Source organism: Phaseolus vulgaris, chromosome 8 (assembly GCF_000499845.2).
Source record: "Phaseolus vulgaris cultivar G19833 chromosome 8, P. vulgaris v2.0, whole genome shotgun sequence".
Lineage (NCBI taxonomy): Eukaryota > Viridiplantae > Streptophyta > Magnoliopsida > Fabales > Fabaceae > Phaseolus > Phaseolus vulgaris.
Window position 1 is genome coordinate 17414101 of NC_023752.2, and position 22954 is coordinate 17437054.

A 22954-nucleotide genomic window follows, 5' to 3' on the forward strand; every position below is an offset into this window, starting at 1 on the left:
AACATGATAAAAAATTTTGACATAAAATTGTATTTAAATACGAAGAGAAATATAACTCAAAATACTGTTATACAAATCCCTGTTGACAGCCTCCATTGCAGGGTATGTTCAAACCCCACAATATTATGCTAGCACCGTTTTCAGACTTCGTCTCTTATTTATTATATAATTCATATAATAATATTGTACATAAATACTATCCTAATATTATTATATTATATGTATTATTGTACTAATTTGCTACTTTTTTTTCAGCTTTTGGTTTCGGTGGCGATGACCTGCCATTATTAGCAGCAGTTCCAGCTGTATTTGATGCATTAGTCCCATGCTGGTTTTTCTGCGATTTCCCTGCTTTTTTGGTCTCTGGTTTCACACCTTGTTGCCTCACTTTCACTCCTCTTATCATCTGTTTCAAAAAAGTAAAAATTAAATCCCACCACTTAATTCTCAACCTTTTGAATGAAGAAAAGCATAAACATTAACAAATAATGTTACAAAGAATTTTAAAAAATATGATGCCTCAAAACATGTTAAGATAATGAAAAATGGAAATAAAAAAAGTCTCTTACATATTTGCCACACTTCACATCTGAGTATATGACTATGAAATCACCTTCTTGGAGTCCATTGGCTCTCACAAAATCACCTGCAAAATGAAAATGTAAAAAATCAAGGTTCTTGAAAATGAAAAAATGAAACTAAATTGAGGTCATTGCGTGAGACTCACCAGTGTTCTCGAGCAAATACATTCTGCTTTTGTTGTTTGGCCAGTATCTGGTGCTCCAAGAACAAATTATTCGAAAGAGAACATGTTAATCTCAAGTTTACACAAAGGTAAAAGCAATACGAAAACAGAAAAAAAATGTCAATGGATGTTGCAATACCTATAGCGCATGTTCCAAACACGTGAAGTTCCAATGTCTTCCATTGTTATGGAAATTCCATCTCTTGCCTCCAGCTCTGGCAAATGGGTTTCTGCTTCTTTCTGATCAAAATTACAATTCAAATCTACTTTAACAAATGAAGTACACATTTCTACCATATAAAATTATATATAAACAAATCTACTTTCAAGTAATTGACAAAAAGAAGCAGATAAATGATTACTTTTGGCAAAACTATTCTCCCCAAGCTTCCCACATCACTTTGCTTCAAAACCTTTTGCAGAAGGAATCTCAAGTTCTTCTCAGGCTTCCAACCCTATCAATCAAACACATAATGACTAAGCGAGTCGCACATTATTCATAACACAATAAAACTATAGCTAAATCTCAACAAATTCACGATAATGATCAAATTCTGAATATAGATTCTACTAATCACACATCAATCATACAATAACGCAAAAAAATCATTTGACATCAATATCTGATGAAATTAAGGTTCACCAACCTGTCTCCTATCGGATGCAGCTCGGTTCTGATGAGAATTCTGTGTGTGCATGGTGGTTCGGTCCACCACCGTTTGTCCGGCCAGTGGATCGGCGGGAACCACCGGGGCCAAAGGACCAGCCGGGCCACCCGTCATAGCCTGCCAGTACATCCAATTGGCTGCTGCAGAATTTGGCTGATGAGGTGCAACCAAACCAGTGGTGCAATTATCATTTCCCAGTCTTGCATGTGGGTCAGACCCTTGATTCTGGAGGTGATTGCCATTTTGATTCCTGTGATGAGATAAAAACCTTCTCTGCCTCGCCATTCTCTTCTTCCTTGCTTCCTTGGTTGCAGAGGGGCCTAACCTCATCAACCTATCACCAGGACCATGAAAAAACTGATAAGGGTACTGGTTATTGGCATAGCCGCCAAAACCCCCATGTGTGAAAAGACCGTTTTCCCCATACGACTGGCTATAATGAGAAGCCACGTTGAACTGAGAATGAGGCCATGAATGTGCTGACTCCAACATGTGGTATTGGTCCGTGCCTGGTTGGTAAGGGTTGTTGTTATGGTTATGATTCACCGTGATGTTATTTGGAGCAGAACCACTAGTGTAAGGGTCACCCACATACCCAACCACGGGTTGTGAATACGGCTGTGATGGAACCATGACAGGGGCTTGATCTGTCCCAAAAGTTTGAGGATTCAACCAAGGTGTCTGGTTGTTGAAACACGAGTTCGATTCAGGTGCAAATGAGCCACTCGTGTGCGCGTTCTCCTTGGTCTGGGCACTGGGATCCTGAAACTGTGCCTGAAGAGCATTGCTATTATTGCTACCATTCTCCTTGCGCCGTTTATTCTGAAGATGGCTGGTTTGAACCCACTCAAGAATCAGCTTAAGCAACTGTTTCATAGCTTCTTTTCCTCCCCCTAAACGCTTTGCTGCGCTTTCAATAGTTGCCTTCTTGAGCTTCACATTCCTCAAGTCATTAGCCGAAACACTGTCCTTGTTAGACTTGAGCCACTCCAAAAAGACATTACTCATTTCATCATCTACTACACGACCACCACCACCACCACCACCTTCTTCCTCTCCTTTGATAACTTCACACACTGGAACCTTGCGATCCTCTTCAGTGTTCTCTTGCTGATGCACCATTTCATGTTGCTCCTCTTGCAGTGACACCTGTTCCTCCAGTACGCCGAATTCTATTAAAGGGTCTTCGCTTTCCTCATTCTGAAAGATTGAGGCAGGATCGAAGAAATCATTGGCCTCCAAAAGCTCCATGTACCCAAAAGTATCCATAACATCCTCCATGCACTCTCCAACAGAGCCACCAAGTCCAGGATCAGGGTTCTGCTGTTGGGAAATCTCCATGGAAGCAGTGGAAGACAAAGCTGTTGCATCAAATTGGTCTTGCATGGAGCCGTTGCAATGGTTTTTCTCCACATCTTCCTCAACATCTGACTTCAAGACGGCCCATGAAGAGGAAGAGGAAGAAGAGGAAGTGGCGGTGGTCGCTGTGGTTGTGGTGGAACACGTCGTAGTTTTCAGAGGAAGTGGTGCTGCAGAAGATGAAGACGACGATGACGACATGCAAGGGAAATCAGGGAGAGGAGGGAAATCGGCGTAGAACATGGAAGCCTCATTGACACCCAGAAACTCATCTTGGTCACTATTCAGCCACATCTCTCTCTCAGCAACCGACAAAGTTTGTTCATCTTCCATGGCGTCAAAACCAACCGCGTTTGTTTCAGTTACCCCCTCTGCATGCAGATCTCCCCCTTTTAACTTCACTTCACACTCCATCTCAACAAATTCAAGATCTTGTAAAGAGTACAAAAAAAAAAAAACAGAAAAACCACTCTCAAGGTTGAAACTTTGAAAACCCTTCTGGGAATTCTGTTGGCTTCAGATATGGTATAGGTATGGAGTATTTGGAGTGAAGGAGAGGAGAGAGAAAAACAGATAAAGACGTACAGATAGAAAGTACAGGGTAAGAGAAAGATAGGTATGATTTTTTTTTTTTAATTTTTTATGTATGTAATGTGTGTGTACTTAGAGGTGAAAAAGGAGAAAGATCTGTTATCGTGTGCTTGTTTCCAATTAAGGAAGCAAAGGGATAAGGATATCTCAAATCCTACAAAGGGATGCAACATAAAACATCTGGTTTTATGTATCAACACCCTACACACACAAGAAGATCATCAACTTGGATACATACAATAAAACTCTCATACCTTGAAAGAAAGCGACCACACTGTTCATGAGAGAGTTTTAAAAGTAATTTTTTATTCCCAATTGGGTCATTATCGCACCAACTAAAAAATTCAATACAACAATGATAATCATACAACAAAAGGAAAAGAAACAACACACTTCTCACCACTGAAATGAAAAGAGGAAAAAGTTTACAACAGATTGCGCTAATTAAATTACAGAGAGAGAGGGCTAACTACAAAAATGTTACACAGTTGAACAAAAGTAAAGAAGAGTTCTTCGTCAAACCCAGGAAGCCAATGAAGACCTTGACAGGAGAATGGCAATTTAAGGGCCACCCAAAGGGTTAAATTGACTAAAACTTAGACCTAGGAAAACCCCCATGTGTGTGTTCTGGTTTGTTCTGGGAAGTTTCACCTTGCTGGTTTAAACTTTCTGTTTTATATTATTTTTGTTTCTCTCTTTCTTGGATAAGTTCAAACTGGTTTTGGAAGATTAAGGAAGAGAGAGAAGTTGGTGGGTTTATAGAGAGAGAGAAAAGCAGTTTTGGAAAGAAAAGTGAAGGCATCAATGAAAACAAAACCTCGTGCCGCTTGTTTCTGAGTCTCACCTCCGGATTTTGTGCCTATAGCCATTAGTTCTATGCTGAGTGGTGCAACTAAACGGTGTCACAGTCTTTATGAGAAAGGAACTCTTACTCAGTAAAACACCATTAAACAATGCATCTCCAATAGAAATTTAGAGAAGAATTCAAAAACTATTAAGTGCCTGATCAAAGAAAACAAAAAAGTATAAAGTGTAGCATCTATATATATTCTTGCAAGAGAATTGAAGTAGTTGAAATGTATTAGAATGGAAGTTACTTATACAGTGCATATTATATTACTTTGTTGTAAAATTAAATTCAAATATAATAATATGATTAATATCATAAAATATTGTGTTCCAACTATTTGGTAAAACAGATTAACACAGCACTGACACCACCATAAAATATTGTTCAGACTCAATAATTAGATCAAGTGAAAACTAACTTCCAAATAGTGATAATATTGACTGTTTAAAGTCCAAGGGATAAAAAAAATAAACTAAAAATTATCTTTTTAAACCTTCTAGATTTATTTTTTAATGTAAATAATTAATTTATATTGTATATTAAAAATAAAAAATTAAACTAAATTGAATAAAATCATTTATTATATTTAATTATAAAAAAATCTTGTACACATTTTATATTCATAATATTATATTTTAAAACAACAAAAATTGAAAAATTATCTAAATATTACAAGTAACTTATAACACATCCCAAATCACTCAATATCTTTCAATACTACAAACCATCTGCTAAGTGAAGTACAATCATTATTATTAATTTTATTTTTTACAAAATATATATAACACATATTATATAAAAATAGAATTTTATATTTAATATATACATCTTATGTTCTATTTTGTCCTTAATTATATTTTAAACTAAAAAATAAATTAAAAATTTATTCTCTGTTCCGGTATTACTAATATTAAAAGTAGGTGCACACATCTCAACTGCACAACACATTACAAATAACTCACATAACATTAATTACAAACCACTTACTATTTCTTATTTCTTGTGGAAGCATTATTATTAATTTTATTTTCTCACAAAATATAAAGTCACTTTTCTATTGATATTTTAAAATCTAATCAATATTTATATTATTTAATAAGTTTTTTTTAATCAGAAAATATTATTTAATAAGTTATTTTATAATTTGAAATATAAAATATATTTAAAACATCAATTTGTATTATAATTTTAATTATATAATTAGTTTATAAAGAACAGAGAAATCGAAATTACAAATATAATAATAATCATATTAATAGAATTCATAGTATACAAAAAAATTTCTATTAAAATATAATTCCCAAATTTTTAATAATTTTATAATAGTAAAAATCATAAAAATAAATTAAATGAAATTTAAAATATTAATTTAATTTGAACTATATAATGTTAGACTAAATTTTTAGCCCAGAAAATAATATAAAAATAGAAATACTCTTTTTTACAACCTGAGAACATTTCATATAGATTTTGTTTAGATTAATTGTTGAAGTTAAATATCTTTAAAATAATGATGAAATAAATTTTAAATAATTTTTTTTGGCTAAATATGCCCTTCATTATTTTTAATATTTTATTATTATTTTAAAATATTATATATTTTAATCTGGACTAATTAATTTAATATTCTGACATATTTGTAGTTTTTGAACATAAATGTTAATTGATTCAGAACTTACTACTTATATTATCATACTTACCTAGGGAAAAAGTTATAATTCAATCTATGTTTAACCCAAAGATAGTTATAACATAATAAAAGTTGTAAAAAACATGTAACAAAGAATTATCCATTAGCCTCATTTTATAATAGTTTTTTTTATGATTAGAAAGCTTATAAATTTAATCTGTGGATATCCACTTATATGGATTTTTTTGTCATCTACAAATCATAGATTAATCTCATAATTAAAAAAAATAAAAGGTTAATTTATAATTAAAGACTAATATAATTTCTCTTATCATAATTTTTTTAAAGATTTAGATCTAAATTTGCTCAATTAAATGGTTTAATTAATTAGTTTAATAAAAAAAATTTATTGAATTGAAAATACAAACTAAATCAAAATATCATTCACTTTAATTTATATCTAATTGTATCATGTAGATGTTGTAAAGAGTTTTTGTTTAATTGTGCTAGGTGGTTTTTTACACAAAACGCATGATAGTCTGGTTGTGTCCTTTGTTTTTCTTTTTTTATAAGGGTTGGAGAATTTCTGAAATGTTCCATTTTATTTAATTTATTCTTCGTCAATAAAAAAAATTAAGATTAAATCGATTTCTAATTTGATATTTAAAATTAGAGCACAAATTAATTTCATAAAGTGCAAATTCAAAAATAAAGAGAAGAAAAACAAACTTGAAGAACTAAATAATCAAAGGAAAACTCAATTTTAAATTGTATGATCTTGATTCCATGAATTTAAATTCAATAATTATTTCTCGATGGATGTGTTGGAGATCCCACATCGACTAGAGATTAGAGGTGTTGGAGATCCCACATCGACTAGAGATTAGAGCCTTTCATTGTATATAAGTGGGTGCAAACCTCAACCCTATGAGCCGGTTTTATGGGGTTGAGTTAGGCTTAAAGTCCACTTTGTAATAGGATGAAAAATGTAGAATAAAAAAAGAGAAAAAAAAAGTAATTATGAAATTTGAAAGTGAAAAATCAAACAAATGAATTTTGTATATTTGATTAAAGTATATTTAAACTATATATAAACTTTGATCAGTTGTTTGCATGAGTTTAAATATGAGTTTTAATTAGGTTCATAAGTCCATTGTAAAAGTTTGAGTTAAAACAAGAGAAATCAAATTCACATAGGTTTCTATAAAAAAAATACAACAAATTCCCTAGATTTCAAAAAATAATAAAAAACTAGTAGAAGACTCCAAATCGAACAAATCATATTCATTTTGAAGTCCTACCAATCAAGAATTCAATTCAAGTAGAATCACTCAAAAATAATATTTTAAAAAATTATGACTAAAAAAGAGTAAGAAAATGTCATTTTAGCTAAAAATATAAAACTAAAACAATTATGTACATTGAGTTGAGTTTATTACTACTAAAAGAAAATAATTTAAAATTTAAAATAAAGTATAGGAAAAATGTTTTCAATATACAATAAAATTATAGATGTGTGTACCAAATATGTGTCGTATTATAAATTATTTCATATGGCAACATAGTGGTAGCCAATGAGAGAATGTGCAACAAATATCCTTTATGTCAAAGACGTGTGTTTTGAGATTGCAACTTGTGAGTTTTAAATGTTGTTGGTTTTTGTACTCTTTTTTTTTTCCAGAAGGAACAAACATATCAGGTGCATTAATCCATCATTTTAATTTTTAAAGATGCACAAAACATATGTCATATTTGTGAAAAATCTAAAAGCTTATTAGATGCAACGTGTTGCTAAAGAGACAATGTAAAGCCTTTCTAAAGGTATATTTCCTTGTCCATAGACATGTCATTTTCATCACCATTAGATGTAGCACCCTAGAAATACTTTTAACTATAACAATACAAGTTCTACATATTTCTATACAAGCTTAGAGTTTTTCAAAACATTCCTAATACATGATTAGAGCTTATAAAAATACAAATATTTACAATATAAGTTTCAAAACAACACTCTAAAGCTCTTCAGACCCTCTGACACCTGTATGATCATTTGCTTCTGTATGTAGTACAGTCATTATAGTTCAAACACAATAAGAAAAATAAGGGTAAGCTAATGAAAAAAAATTCCATAACATATCTAATTCATGCAAAAGGAACCAGTCAAACAAATTATTTATAAACATTTCTTTAGATGTTGTCATATAAAATTTCAATATCAATTTCATACATTCATATAGACCACACATGGATCTATTTTCAATCACAATTATTGGATTTCATTTCAATCCCACTTTATCTTCCGGAAGACTCATTCAGTATGTCCCTACGACAGACTAACATTTGATCCAAATATCATCAACGAATCCAATAGAAAGGATCAGAGTAAGTTCAAACATCCAATACTGAGTGTCTACAACGGGACCCAGTGTGTATGAACTCCCTCTTAGCTTCTCACCACCTGATATTTTATGACTTAGATCATTAGTGAAGTTAGAGGATCTCAATTAAACATAGGCTTTTCATACTTAATGCCATCAAGCAACAACTCATACAGTATCCCAAATGTATGACATCAATTTCATACAATATCATTCAAAACATGATCCACAACATTCAAAAGTTTATTTAAGATAAAAAAAACAACACTTAAATATTAAACCATCAAACTATAATATTTTTACAAGTTTAAATAATATATAAACAAACAACATCCATGCAAGAGAAATTGAATAATGGGACCACGTCCCCTCCACATTCCGATCTTCTAGCCTAGGGTGCTATTAAAAATTAAATTTAGCTTCCCTTACCTTGATTGCTTCCAAGCAACTTCTATAATTTTATTCTCTTAGTCTGGATAAGCTTCCAGATTTAAGGGTGTAATGCAAGTTATCCAAATAGAACAGGAATTTAGTACATAGTAGAATAAGTTGAGAGAAACACCTTTCTCAACTGACCCCACTAAGATTGATGACTAAATCATAGAGAAAAACATAGAATAAGGGATCTTTATAGTATAAATGAACTTACTCTGTTTGAAAATCTGATCGGGTAGAAATGTTCCTTAACTCCCCAATTACAACATGGTCCGATCATATTCTAAAATAGATGAAAATTGGGAGAGAAAATTAAGAGAGAAGGAATAAAAGAGAGAGAAAAAGAAAAGTTTCGTGGGGGAGGGGGTCTGTGCTTCCTGCTTCTTTGATTTCTTTACATTGTTACATTAGATATCTCCATCATAGATGCAACATAGGAATATATATAGTAGCAACAAGTAGGCTTTGGTCAATAGGGCAATCTACCAACACAAATTCTCACACTGTATGAAGGTCAAATAGCAGAAATGAAAAATATGGTATCATGCTTTTAGGTTTATATAAAATAGGCCTTCACTTTACGTTCTTAACAACACTAGCTAGACAAATATTGAAGCATTTGTAATAAGAATAAAAGGACACATACACATTTTAGAGTATAAGTTGAACTAATGTAATGGGTAGATCCACATGGACTAGTATGATATTCAACACATCCATCGATAAGAAGCATAAAAATCGTACACGAGAAGATATCATCTTCAAATAGTGGGTTGTAGACTTGTAACCCTTATGAGGACTACACCACTAGTATAAACATTGGATCGTAAAACTATAACATTTTTGCTATAAAGAAAATGAGAGGGGGGTGAATGAAGTGAGTCATTTGTCCATAAACAAGCAATTTAAAAAATACAATATGAAACATCAAGTCACATATCTTAGGTGTGTTAACCTCTATTAGGCATTTTTCATGGTCTTTGCTTACCACATCCCTATTTTACTTCATTCATCACTTTGAGTCTTCAATTCCTTAAACTTTCCAAGCTTTTTTTAGGTCTTACTTGATTTTATAGTCATTTCATTTGTTTGGGTGATTGTTGGGATAATAACATAACTTGTTTGGTACTTGGTCAGGATATTCTCAATCAACCATGACGGTGCTCTACTTTTATCAGGAACATTGAGCAAGTTACATGGTTTTTTAAAAAATTTTGCAAACTTTAATTACTTTGCTATGGTTGTGGTGACTTATATTGAATAAACCTAGATAAAACATTTCCCTACATACATGATTCACACACATTCAAAAACAAATGTATAACACACAATGCACTTGATTATTTTCATCAACAAAACATCGTCAAGTATTTTTATGTGATGACTCTTCAAGCATTGATTTTAATGTTGGTTAACTTGATCAACATAGAATGAACATAGAAATATGAGATGCATGAAAGTCATCATAAAAAGTAATGGGGAATAAAAATTGAAAACTTCATTCTTCAAACCTAAATAATAAAAACAAATCTTAATACTCCAAACAAGACTAAAACGGAGAATAACAAATCCTTTAAACAAGTAAAAAGAAAAGGATAGAGTAAAATAAGAATCATTCACCTTCTAAGTAGCTTGCTTGAAAAAGAGTTGACGGAGTAAAGAGAGATGAATAACTAACAAACTTCTAGCGTAGAGACCTTGAATAACATTGGAACCCTCAACACTTGAACCTTACAACTTCAAAGCTTGAATTCAAAAAATATCCTCGTTCCTTAGTAGTAGTTTTCTAAAGTGACATAAATTTATTTTGCAAATTTTCAAAAATAAGGTTAACATTGATTTAAACTATTTAGGAAAATGGGAATTCGATTAGTAATTACTACCCAAATACAACCTTAATTGTAGAGCTCCCATTTATTGAGTGAATTTATTTTTGTTGAACGACTAATAGTTTTGTAGCATCATAAAATTTATAATCCAATATTTCTAATTATAATATATTAAATTATTTTATTTTCAAACAAATTAAATATTTTATTGTTTTCCTAAAATATTACATGACTAACTATTCTATCACCTTATTTATATATTTTACAATATAATTTTTGTTGAGTGATGAGATGTCTCTAACCTCGTTCTAATTATTTATTTATCAATCTTTTAATCATCTTTACTAATGAGGTGGTGTCTCTAGTCTTATGTTAATTATTTATTTGTTAATTTTATAAGTATATTTTTTATTTTTTATTTTTTTATTAGGTTACTTTGCAATTATATTTGTCCAGTGAAATGTTTCTAACTTTATTAAAAATTTATTTAATAATTATCATTAATTGGTGGAGTGTTTCTAACTCCTACTTAATCTTTTCTTGTTATTTAATATATATATATATATATATATTTCCAAATGTTAATATTTTTTATTTTTTCTTGGTTGTAAATAAATATATTTTTCTTAACTTTACACTATCATATAAATAATAATAGTAATAATAATAATAATAATAATAATAATAATAATAATAATAATAATAATAATAATAATAATAAACATTTGGTGAAATTGTAGTTGAAAATTTGACATTAATGATTTAAATAAGTATATGTTATTTAAGATGAAATAGTTATTAATCATGACAATACTCATCTATTCATTAGTCAATACAAAATTAAATAAAATGTTTCTAATATAAAATAAAATAGAATATATTGATGCAATTGTAAAGGTGACATATATATATGTATTATTTTATTTTTAATATTAGATACATCATATTTATTCTCATTTATTTATTTTTGTACATTATAAAAATAAAATATCAATTTAAATAGATCAAAATATCAAAATTTCCAAATTTATTGTCTATTTTGGAGTTCAAAGTTTCATCATAGTTTTTTTCTTTAAGGCATCTCCGAGAGTTAAGGAAGGAAAATATATTTAAATTGTCCTTGACCTCAACTTTTAAACGAGTTGATACTATATTTCATCTTTGAAACCATTTTTTCGTTCCTCTCGATCGAGAGTTAAGGAAACAAGGGTTCGACTTTGAAACCACTTTTTCATCCCTACATACGACTCATGAAATGTTCAAACCTCAAGTTTGTTAAGATAAAACATTGTTAAGATCAATGACCAAAATATTGTCCGTTTTGGGGTTGAACTTCATCATGATTTTATCATTAAAATGTATGAGAATTAAAGAAAGAATATGTATTTAAATTACCCTTTTGAACTTAATTTCTAAGTAATGTGAGATTATCGGACCTACTATAATACCTCATATGTTCCCACCAACTATATAAATGTTTAAAGAAAATAATAATCATGTATATATATATATTATATTGAAAAAATAATGTAAAAAGTTGTAAATTATATAATTTTATCTCATATGCTATTTTTATTAAAAAATTATAGAAAATAATTACCTGTTAATCCAATATACTAAGGGGTTAGAATTTAATAGAGTAAAAGTCTATTAGATGAGAAAAGAAAATTCTGGAGAAAACTTTAAATGTCTATCCACTCTTTTCCCTTCTCGAATTTCAGCAAGCGAGCACTTTCATCGTTGAGCGAATTAAGTGACGTGAAAAGTCATTAAGTTTCCATAATTATTCAAAATACTCATTAATAACATCTTAAAATCAATTGTCGTTCTCTAATTAATGATAATAAATGAGCATTTAAGACTTAACTTCTACAACTATCCTATTAAATAATATTCAATTATTCATTTTTCAAATTTTATTCTATGTGTAGTAACAAGAAAGGAAAATGAAAGAAAGGACAAGGAAAGAAAAAAAGAGAGTTAAAAATGTGTTTGTGCATTTTGAAGAGAAAATAAATTATGGTATTTATGAGAATAAATAATAAATTAATTAATTACAATTAAAAAGTTATTCATAGATTTGATATGAAGAAAGATGAATAAGGGATAATTTCGAAAACTGCTTTCTTCATATTTTTCATTTCATATTTTAATAGAAAATAAAATATGTGAAGGTCACATCTTTCTTTGTCATTTTTTTTACTATCAAACAAATAAGTATTTTCTTTTTTACTCATTTTCGTGCATCAATAGCTTCCCACTCTATACTTTCTTTCGTAACAAACTGACCTTAGTGAAATATTATTATTTCGTTTCAAATTTGCTTCCAATAAATTATAACGATGTTTCTATTTGCAGTAGTTTTTTTTCTAATTTTCTTTTAATAAATTATTACAATGATTTTATTTACCGTAGATAAAAGAAATATATTTATTAAAAAAGTGAAATTGCTTTAGTGAAATTGTTTCAATAAATAACATATTGTTATTATTCTTATTATGTGAAAAAAACTTTAAATTATAGTATTTTAGAATAGATTTTTTATCAGAAAAAAATATAACTAAATAAAAACGATCTACAAATAATCAATTGTACATAAATGAGATTACAAGAATCTTCATCCAAAATCACCATAAACTTCCAAACTTCTTTCTCACATTTCATCCAGCAAACATATAATAAAATAACTTAAGTAGAAATTTATTAGATAGAAACCAATTTTAAAGACTAAAAATAATTAGTTGTTATATTGTCTAAATTAGATTCTATTTTTAGAGACTAAACTATTTTTTGTTTTTAAATTAGTTTTTATTATTAATAAATAGTTTCTAAATGATATCTAATTAGCTACCAAGGTTTTAACTACCAATTATTTAAATTCTAGATTTGGTAGCTAATTAGATACCAATTTAGAAACTATTTATCAATAATAGAAACTAATTTAGAAACTAATAATTTTTTTAGTCTTTGAAATAATATCTAATTTAGTCAATATAACAACTCATTATTTGTGCTCTCAAATTAATTTTGATTTAATGTTTTTCTTGTACATGTGACTAACATAATAAAAGAAGACTTATGGGAATTTGTTTTTTTGGAATAAATGTAACATAATTAGGAGTAACTTTTTTTTAATTCATATAAGTTTATAATCATTCACGCACCATGTTGAATCCATTAGTTAAACTCCTCAGTCAGTTAAGTTTGACCACATTGACATATAATTAAGTGTAATTAAATGAATTTAAAATAACATTCTTAATAAATGAAACCATTGGTATAGTTTTTTCTTATGTTAAGAATGAAACCATATACTTTTTTTCTTTTGTTTAATTTAGAAAGAGTAAAAATTACTAAATAAAAAAAATCAAAACTTCTTTATTTTTTATATTATGAAATTTATAATGATCAATTGGAATAAATAAATTCAAATTCTCATTAATAATGCCATACTTTCCTAAATACCTACACCTTTTTAAGGATAATAAAAAACTCTCCCGTAAAAGGTTAGTTCAATAAAATATTTTTAAGATTTTTAAATTGTCTAACTTCTTAACAAGGTGTTTAGTCTTTTAAGAGACTAATACATTTGGTGAACTTAAGTGAGAAATATTATTCATGTATCCTTTTTTTTTGTATGTTTAGGTGTGTTTCACGAAAGTTAGTTACAATATTGGTTGTAGCGAGAGTTGTAGCTAACTTAGAATTGTTGTTCAACTAATACACTATGTATGGTGAGTTGCACGAGATGATTTTATTGAGAGAAACCTTGAGTTATAACTTTTGGTTCATAGTGAATTTTGTCATGAATGTAGATTGAAGTTCATTTGCATTTGTGTGATAGATGGTCTTGTAGTAAGTTTGTTCAATTATTTCCATAATACCTCTTTTACGACATTTTTAAAAATGTCGTCATATATAGGACATACAATGACAATTTTATGCACAACTGTCATCATGTGTAAGACATGCATCAATGATTGTGCATAAGATCATTGTTGTTTGTGTTACACAAATGACAATTATGAATAGAAGTGTCATTGTAACTACACATCCCATTTGAAATAATGTGACAATAATGATAAGAATCATTGTTATACGTATAAAAATGATGATGATTATGACTAGAACAATTGTTATTTCTAGTTTAATATTATTGTTTTTATAACGTTTACCAATGTGTATGTATCAAATTTCTTGTTCAAACCAATTAATGAGTTCAATATAATACATAATTAATAACAATACAAGATATTCATAACTCAATATAATCTAATATTATAAAATATATAATTTTTTTAATAAAGGTAATGAATATATTAGTACAACCTAATGTAATATGTTATCTATTCTAAAGTGTAAGAGGAAAAAATCCAAATTACAAAATCCAATCCATATTAGTTTTAATCTATTTAAATGGATTTATCTTAAATCTAAATCCATATTTTTGGATTTTAAATCCAATCCATTTAATTGGATATGGATTAGATATGAATTGGATACATTTTTGGATTATCCAAATTGCATTTTGGGTTGGGTTTTGACTTGGCCCGATCCAAGTTGAGCCAAGACAATTCAGGCCGATGTCGAGCGGAGCAGGCCCAACCGATGTCGAGTCGTTCGGGGCCGGGTCGTTGTCGAGTGTCCAGGCCCGGGCAGATGTCGAGTCGTCTGAGCCGAGGCCGATTTCGAGCTAAGCAGGCCAAGGCCAATATTTAGTCGAGCGTGCCCGGGTCAGTGTTGAGTCGAGCGGGCCTGAGCTGATGTCGAGTCGAGCAGGCCCGGGTCGATGTCGAGTTGAGCGGGCTCGGGCCGTTGTCACGGACTCAGACTGATGTTGAGCCGAGCGGGCCCGGGTCGATGCTGAGCCGAGCGGGCCCAGGCCAATGTCGATCCGAGCGGGCATAAGCCGATGTCGAATCGTACGGGCCCGGACCTATGTCGACTCCTACGGGCTCGGGCCGATGTCGAGTCATTCGGGCCCAGGTCGATGTCTAGTCGTACACGCTCGGGCCGATGTCGAGTTGTACGGGCCCATACCGATGTCGAGTCGTACGGGCCCAAACCGATATCGAGTTGTACGGGCCCGAGCCGATGTGAGTCGTACGAGTCTGGGCCGATCTCGAGTCGTACGGTTCCGGGCCGATGTCGAGTCGTACGGGCCCGGGTCGATGTCGAGTCGTACGGGCCCATATCGATGTTGAGTCGTACGGGCCCGAGCCAATGTCAATCCGAGAGGACCCGATTGATGTCGTGTCGTATGGGCCTGGACCGATAAAAGATAATGACATCGTATAATATATAAGTGAGTGCAAATCTCATCTTTTAAATCAATTTTATAAAATTGAATTAAACTTAAAAGTGTACTTCAAATGATGATGAGTAAAAAAGTTGAATTCAAAAAGTTCATAATTCAGTAAAAAATCTAAAATAAATTTTGGACCCCACAAAATATTTAAAAATTAAATAATACACATTCATTGTGTTAAATTTTTTACCCTTTATATCCCATCTGAATCCCATAAATCCGCTATATTACACATAACCCAAATTTAACAATTTATTCATGCATATTGATGTCACCAACTTTATTGACTTATTATAAAAAAAATTGTTCTATCTTTAATACTTGAGTTATTTTGTTTCTTATATATATGCTGGTTGCTCTAATTCTAAAATAATTTTTACTTTTTATATTTTATTTTACGCGTTCAAGTTTCTTTGTTAATTCTTATGTACTAATATGTTGTCAAACTTTTTTTAAAACAAATTATCTTTTAAAAGATCTAGTTATTTTTTTTTCTCGATTTTCATTGTTTTATATATAGTACACGAAGTTTATGTTTTCTGTATTTAAAGAATAAACTCGTTCAAACAAATAATAATGAATGTTTTTAACATAGTCAATTTATATTTTTAAAACTAATGTATGCATATAAATTTAAAATATATCTAAATTGTTAGTGTTGACCCATAAATTTATTATTTATTTATATTAAAATAATTTATATTTGTTTTCAAATTTTCATAGAAAAAAATTAAATATTAATAAATTCATATTAATGATTATTTGTCTTATTACCTTCTTGTTCATTTATTCTTTGTGCTGCTGGACTTTAGGGAGGAGTTGTAAATGACATAGCGTTTCTGATAGAAAATGACGACTCCTTCAGAAAAAGGAAGTTATTTAAGTTCTTTTCCTTCATGAAGTCCCGCTCCGACGGCCCGAGACTTTCAAGGAAAAATATTAAATGACGGAAGAGGTATGATTTTGGTAATGTGAATGGTGGAATATGCTAAAAACTCAACATTTATTAAAATATATTTAGTTACGGTACGATTCAATTTCTTATATATCACTATTTACACTTTTATTTTTCCATAACTTTTTGTTTTTATTTTTCTATCTAGCACCATTTTATTTTTATTTCCATATTAACACAATTTCAAAAACAATAAAACTAAAAATTTGAATACATTAAAAAAATAAATATTTTAATGTTTAAAATAGTTATTAATGAATAAAAAAATGAGTTTTTACAAAATAAAAAAAAAAGTAATAAATTAAAAATGTTTGGTTTATTTTTTTTAAAATAAAGAAAATAAAAAATTAAATCCTACAACAACATAAAAATTGAATCTATAAACATAAATTAATATTTATTATTATTATTATTGATGATGTAATAATGTTAATTTCAAGTAAAAAATATATGACATAATTATAAAAAAACCAAAATCATTTAATATTAATTAGTAGTAGACACACAAATAATTTTAAAGTGTCTACTCATTTTTAAGCATAACATTTGCATTAGTTTTTTTTTTAGGATTCAGAATAGGAGAACATCCTAAAACGAGACTTATAACTCCTCACACCAAGCCACTCAAAACAAAGACACCAGACTAGCCAAACAAATCTACAATCGAAAAACAACTAATTTTTGTTTATAGATTCAACTTTTATGTTGTTATAGGGTTTAATTTTTTATTTTCTTTATTCTTAAAAAAAAATTAAACTAAACATTTTTAATTTATTACTTTTTTATTTTTATTTTGTAAAAAAATATTTTTTTATTCATTAATTATATTTCTAACTATTTTAAACACTAAAAATATTTTTTAATGTATTCAAAATTATCAATTTTTTTTAATTTATTAATTTTTGTTTTACTTTTGAAATGATGCTAGATAAAAAAATAAAAACAAAAAAAAGTGTTATATAAGAAAGTAAAAACAAAAAGGTGTTAGATGGAGAAATAAAAATGTAAATAGTGTTATACGAATAATTGAGTCGTTACCATACCGATTTATGTATCAAAAAATTTGTATTTAATTTAGATAGTGTATAAATTTTTTTTGATAGACCACAATTATATTCCTAGGTAGAATCATCTCTTAAGTCAAAACAAGCATTTTATTAAAAAAAAAAAGAAGAGTAGAATATAAGTGAATCAGGAACAACAACAAAGATTAAGAGATCCTTGCTGGAGACAGAAACCCTTCTTTGAGCCCTTGTTTGTGCAATCTGTGTTGCAATGTGGAGTGCATGGCCCATGGCAGTTAAGCCCTGGATCAGTGAATCCTATTACTGCTTCTGGGACTGCATTCACATCATAATTTCACCATATCAATTTCACATAACAACTATTATTTTTTCTTGCTTTCAAATATAATAAAAATAAAGAAACATCATCTTTTTTTCTTATGCAAAAGTAATTGTTTCTTCCACTTACCTGATGTGAGAACCAAAGCAACAAGTAAAACTCCGAAGATCAAAGATTGAGAAAAGCGAGAAGCCATTTTAAGAGAATTTTAGTTCTGATTTTCTGATATTTCTTTATGAGATGAATGTTGCATATCCTACTCACTCAATATATAGAGAGAGACTGTTGATCTATATATTGAATTAAAAATGTGTTTTTTTTTTCGTCAACATAAATCACAATAAATTATTTAATTTTGAATGTTAAAATTTACTTTGGACGTTTTATTCTTTAAAGTTAATGTCCGTTTATGCTTTTCATATTTAATTAAATCAAAGGTTCAACGTTTCAATTAAAGAATAATTTTGTTTTACTTTTTTAAAGAAATTTCTTTTTTTTGAAAGGTTAAAAGATATACATCAATCATTTAATTAACAAAATCATAGGTAACTGAAGCGTTTTTTTAAGGAAATGTTTGAATAAATAATTTAATTAATTGTATCTTAATCAATAATAGTATTTAATTATTTTGAATTTGAAAAGAGAGAATTTTTTTCAATGACTCCGGTTATCTATACCTATATATATATAGGGAATTTCCCTCTTAATTGCTCTTCATTTTTTTTCCCGTTTTATCCTTATATTAATATTTAATTTTATTATTGTATTATGGTCATTGTGTCATTTCTTATTTTTTCTACAATATTTGGTATAAGTAGTGGGGGCGGTTTTGAGTTGAAAGAGAGGTGGAAAAGTGGTTTTGAATTGAAAGAGTCGTGGAGGAACAATTATGAATTGAAAGAGAGGTGAATGAACGGTTTGGTTTATTTTCAAAATCAGTTACATTTTATTAATATTTTATATATTAATATTTTATTTTATTTCTATTTTCATTTTATTTATGAAATAATTTGAATAAGAAGAACCGTTAATTTATTTACGAAACAATTTGAATAAAATATATTATTATTTTTTCACTTTTTACTGAATAGTTACTTATAATTTCATATTTGTTATTACTGGTTCATATTATGCTTTTATTTTTTATAACAATTAACTATAAATTTATAATGACAATATAAGTGTGTAAATAATGATATCATTTATTCAATTTTAATATTAAAAATAATTATATATAAATTATAAAAATAAAAAATGCGGATACACAGGTACGTCAGTGCCTGTGTCCTCGTTAGTAACTATAACATGGATGTGTTTGGATTTAGAAAGATAGGTGATTGGATTGAGAGTTGTTTTAAAGTAAAACAATTGTATTACAAGATATAATAATTTAAAATTAGTCTGTAAGTTATAAATATTTATTTACTAATCAATTAATAAAATATAATTATCTTAGTTCAAATTCATTTTATTATGTTGAAAATTCCACCTTAACTAGAGATAATGACATTTTATAGTATATAAGTTAGTGTAAATTTTATTTTATAAGATTAAGTTAAACTTAAAATTTACTTCTTAAAATTACAATTAGAGGCATCAAACGAGAATTTTTTGATTTTATCGTATCACCAACACATATCACCATAATGATAATACCTCGTAATAACAAAATTGGAAAATCCATAATACATGCAAACACACTCGACTCCAAAAGCACCACCAAATATAAACGAGACAGATGAAAATGAAGAACATCAAAAGTTGTGAATGAATAGGAGAGAAGAAAAGTAAACACGAATACAAAAATTGAATTCAAAAGGAACACAATTCATCCAAAAAAAAGTCTAAAATAATTTGGAAACCCCACAAAATATTAAAACATTAAATAATGATAGATTGTCACTTCCTTTTTCTCTTACATTTAGTCTAAAACTTCATAAATTATTATTTTATTATAATATTCTATTCATATTTATTTTATTATTATAATAAAATATTGTATTATAAAAAACAATTATGAAGTGAATGTAAAAGGAGTGTAAAAAAAAACATTTCCTAAAAATTCTTAAATTTGTCTCATGCTACCAGAATTGGGACTATTGGAACTCCTTATATCAACATAGTATAGGACTGTTAAAAGTATACTGAAGAATTGGGTTAGGAATAAATTGTGAGATCATGTGAATTTAGTTTCCTAAATAATTTTGTACATTAATTCTAAACCAATATTTCATCACCCTAATCTTTCACCGCCCATCATTGTCCTAATCATGTATAAACTTTATATCCCAATATACCTTTGTAAATTTATGTACAAAACTCAACAATTTTTAATGATAGTAATTCCTTAATTTATATATTTACAACTTTTGTATAATACACATTCTAAGAGCGGTAAAAGTAAAACTATGAAATTTCTAAATAATATTAATTGGTGTGAATGATGTAATGGGTATGAAATTGATGTGTGTAATTGATTTGAGAATTCTTAAACATTGTATTAGTGATGGGTATGCATTCCATGTGAATGATATTGTATGAGAATGATGGAATTGTATGAAATCGAGATCGTACATTTGAGATAATATATGAGTTGTTGATTTGTGCGTATTAAATATTGATGTTTATGTTGTAAAAGAGATCTCCTAGCTTCATTGATGGTGTAAGTCACATAGACTAAGATATTAGGTGGTGAGAAGCCGAGGGAGGAGTTCATGCACATCGTGACTTATGAGATACACGACTTGAGTTGTATTGAACTTACTCTGATTCTTTCTCTTGGATTTGCTGATAATATAAGTCTTGGATATTGGATAAGATGTTGGTAGATCGGGTAATGAATGATGCATAATTCCTATCGGAGAAAATGGATGGAGTTTTGAAAGATTATGATCTTTAGGTGAAGAACTATCTTAGGAAAGGAAATGTTGTTGTGGATGCTTTAAGTCACAAGGAAATATAGGTATCAACATTTAAGGTTCAATGGCTAGATTTGAGTACAAGTTTCAACAGTTTGAATTTGGAAGTTCTAGTACACTTGTTATAACTAATGAGTCTTTAGAAAAAGTGAGAGTAAGGAAATTGATGAAATTGAATTTGAAGATTATTATAAAATTATTAGGTATTGACAAAACTAAAGAATTCTCTGTGGGAAGCGAATGATATCTTAAGATTTAGAAACAAAAATATGTGCGCCAGAGGATGATAAATGGAAGTATATGAGTTATCTATGAGTCGTGAAAGCAAGTTTAGTTACATCTAAGTATGATGCAAAGGTATCAAAATTTAAAGAAGTTTATTTGGTGACATGGTATGAAGGAAGATATATAGTCAAGTTTGTAATTGCTCGTTTATCTTGTCAAAAATCAAAGGTATGTTGACATAACTAGACGTCCCCAAGGTGGTAGTGGAATAATATTTTCAAAGATTTTATCACCTACTCGTCGCATGTAGTGAAGAAACAAGACTCAATGCGAGTAATAAAGGATGAATATTACACACATTCTACCTATGGAAAGGAATGATATGATTGGAATTATGAAGATAATTGGGTGACCTAAGAGATCTCAGTTTCATAAAAGTGGTGAAGAGACAACATTGGGTAATGTAAATTATGTTAAGGAAGTTTGTCTGTGGTTGAGTTATGCTATCTTATCATAAGGGTGAAGATGGATTTTTTAGCTTATGGTATCAGGTGGAGTAAGACGATTGTAGATCTTACTCTTAGTTCTAAGCAGAGGTCTCTGGTAAATGATGTTGCACATCCTTCAGAAAATGAGAATATCCCCGCTCAAGATGAAGAAGAAAATGAGTTAGAGATATTAACACACATTATATCCTTATAAATTAAAATTGGTCTTTCCAATAAACATGGAAAGATTTCCATTTTGATTTAGTATACATATCTCAAGGTTCTATGGATTCCCTTTCTTGAGTATATAATGTTGGCTATATTAATATAAGCTCGAATCGGATAACGTGAGCGTTATTTGATATATGCGTTCGAAGAGGCTGGTGTTAGATGTCTCTGTTCATGTTGGAATGTAACAAAGTCATGGATCACTGAGTTACGTCACAATTAAATCTCTTAGGCAATTTGACAAGAACATTTCAGCAGAAATATTGTGAAATACTTGAGGAACATGGGGTTGATATAGATCGTCTGTTTGAGATGGAGAAAAAAAGATATCAGAGTATTCGTTGGTATCCACCAGAAGGGAGTCAGTAAAAAAAACTAAGTGTATTTTTCATCACTTCAACTATCAACAACTGAGTCAAATTTTGAAAACTGTGATGATTTAAGACATCTTCAAGCAGACAAAAATGTGATATAGATGAAAGAAGAATACCTTTAGGTTTCTCTATAGGTAAACATGATTTTCTAAGAGTTACATCATTCACTAATGTAGGGAGAGCAATCATATGTAGGAGGCCAACTTCTACTTGGTCACAGTCGTATTCTAGTGTCTTTAGTTAAATAAAATATGTCTCTTAAGGTGAAGTCAGTTACAATTTTAGGTTCTCACGTAAGGTAACTTCATGGTAGAAACATCGATATAGTCAAAGTATTTTGAAATCTCACATATAGAAAAGTGTTTCTCTCAACTTGTTTTACCACAAACTGAATTTTGGTGATATTTGGACAACATGCTTTAGGTCCCTACATTCACTAGTGATTTCGTTGCTGAAATTGAAGTTTCCACATGAATAAAGAATTTCATGTGGAACTGAATAAGTTGATTTAGATAATAAGTTGATCTAATAACTGAATTTGATTACAGGTTGATGAGTTTGAATAGTTGAGATTAAATTGAAATAACCGAAGAAAGATGATGTTTGAACATATTTCAGTATGGATTGTT

The 22954-nt window shown here is 29.3% G+C and overlaps 1 protein-coding gene across 2 annotated transcripts; it reads right to left on the reverse strand.

Annotated features, from left to right (window-relative positions):
- LOC137826645 (B3 domain-containing transcription factor ABI3) lies at positions 1-4094 on the reverse strand. 2 transcript variants are annotated; one of them, XM_068632710.1, is made up of 6 exons: positions 1393-4094; positions 1108-1200; positions 885-985; positions 728-774; positions 570-646; positions 1-406 (listed from the first exon to the last, which is right to left on the reverse strand). In XM_068632710.1, exons 1-6 carry the CDS (start codon positions 3184-3186, stop codon positions 233-235), a joined length of 2286 nt encoding a protein of 761 aa, XP_068488811.1. In that variant the 5' UTR covers positions 3187-4094; the 3' UTR covers positions 1-232. The 2 variants fall into 2 exon arrangements, with proteins under 2 accessions (XP_068488811.1, XP_068488810.1); XM_068632709.1 differs by having other exon boundaries at positions 728-780; positions 1393-3997.
- Positions 4095-22954: the final 18860 nt, after the last annotated feature.

Bases quoted from the DNA above. Each gene is read 5' to 3' on its own strand.
- LOC137826645 (XM_068632709.1), bottom strand. From the start codon at position 3,186: ATGGAGTGTGAAGTGAAGTTAAAAGGGGGAGATCTGCATGCAGAGGGG. The intron at 781-884 runs GTATTGCAACAT...TTGTTCTTGGAG, and splicing joins GTTTGGAACATGCGCTATAG to CACCAGATACTGGCCAAACA. The intron at 407-569 runs GTAAGAGACTTT...TTTTTGAAACAG, and splicing joins ATGTGAAGTGTGGCAAATAT to ATGATAAGAGGAGTGAAAGT.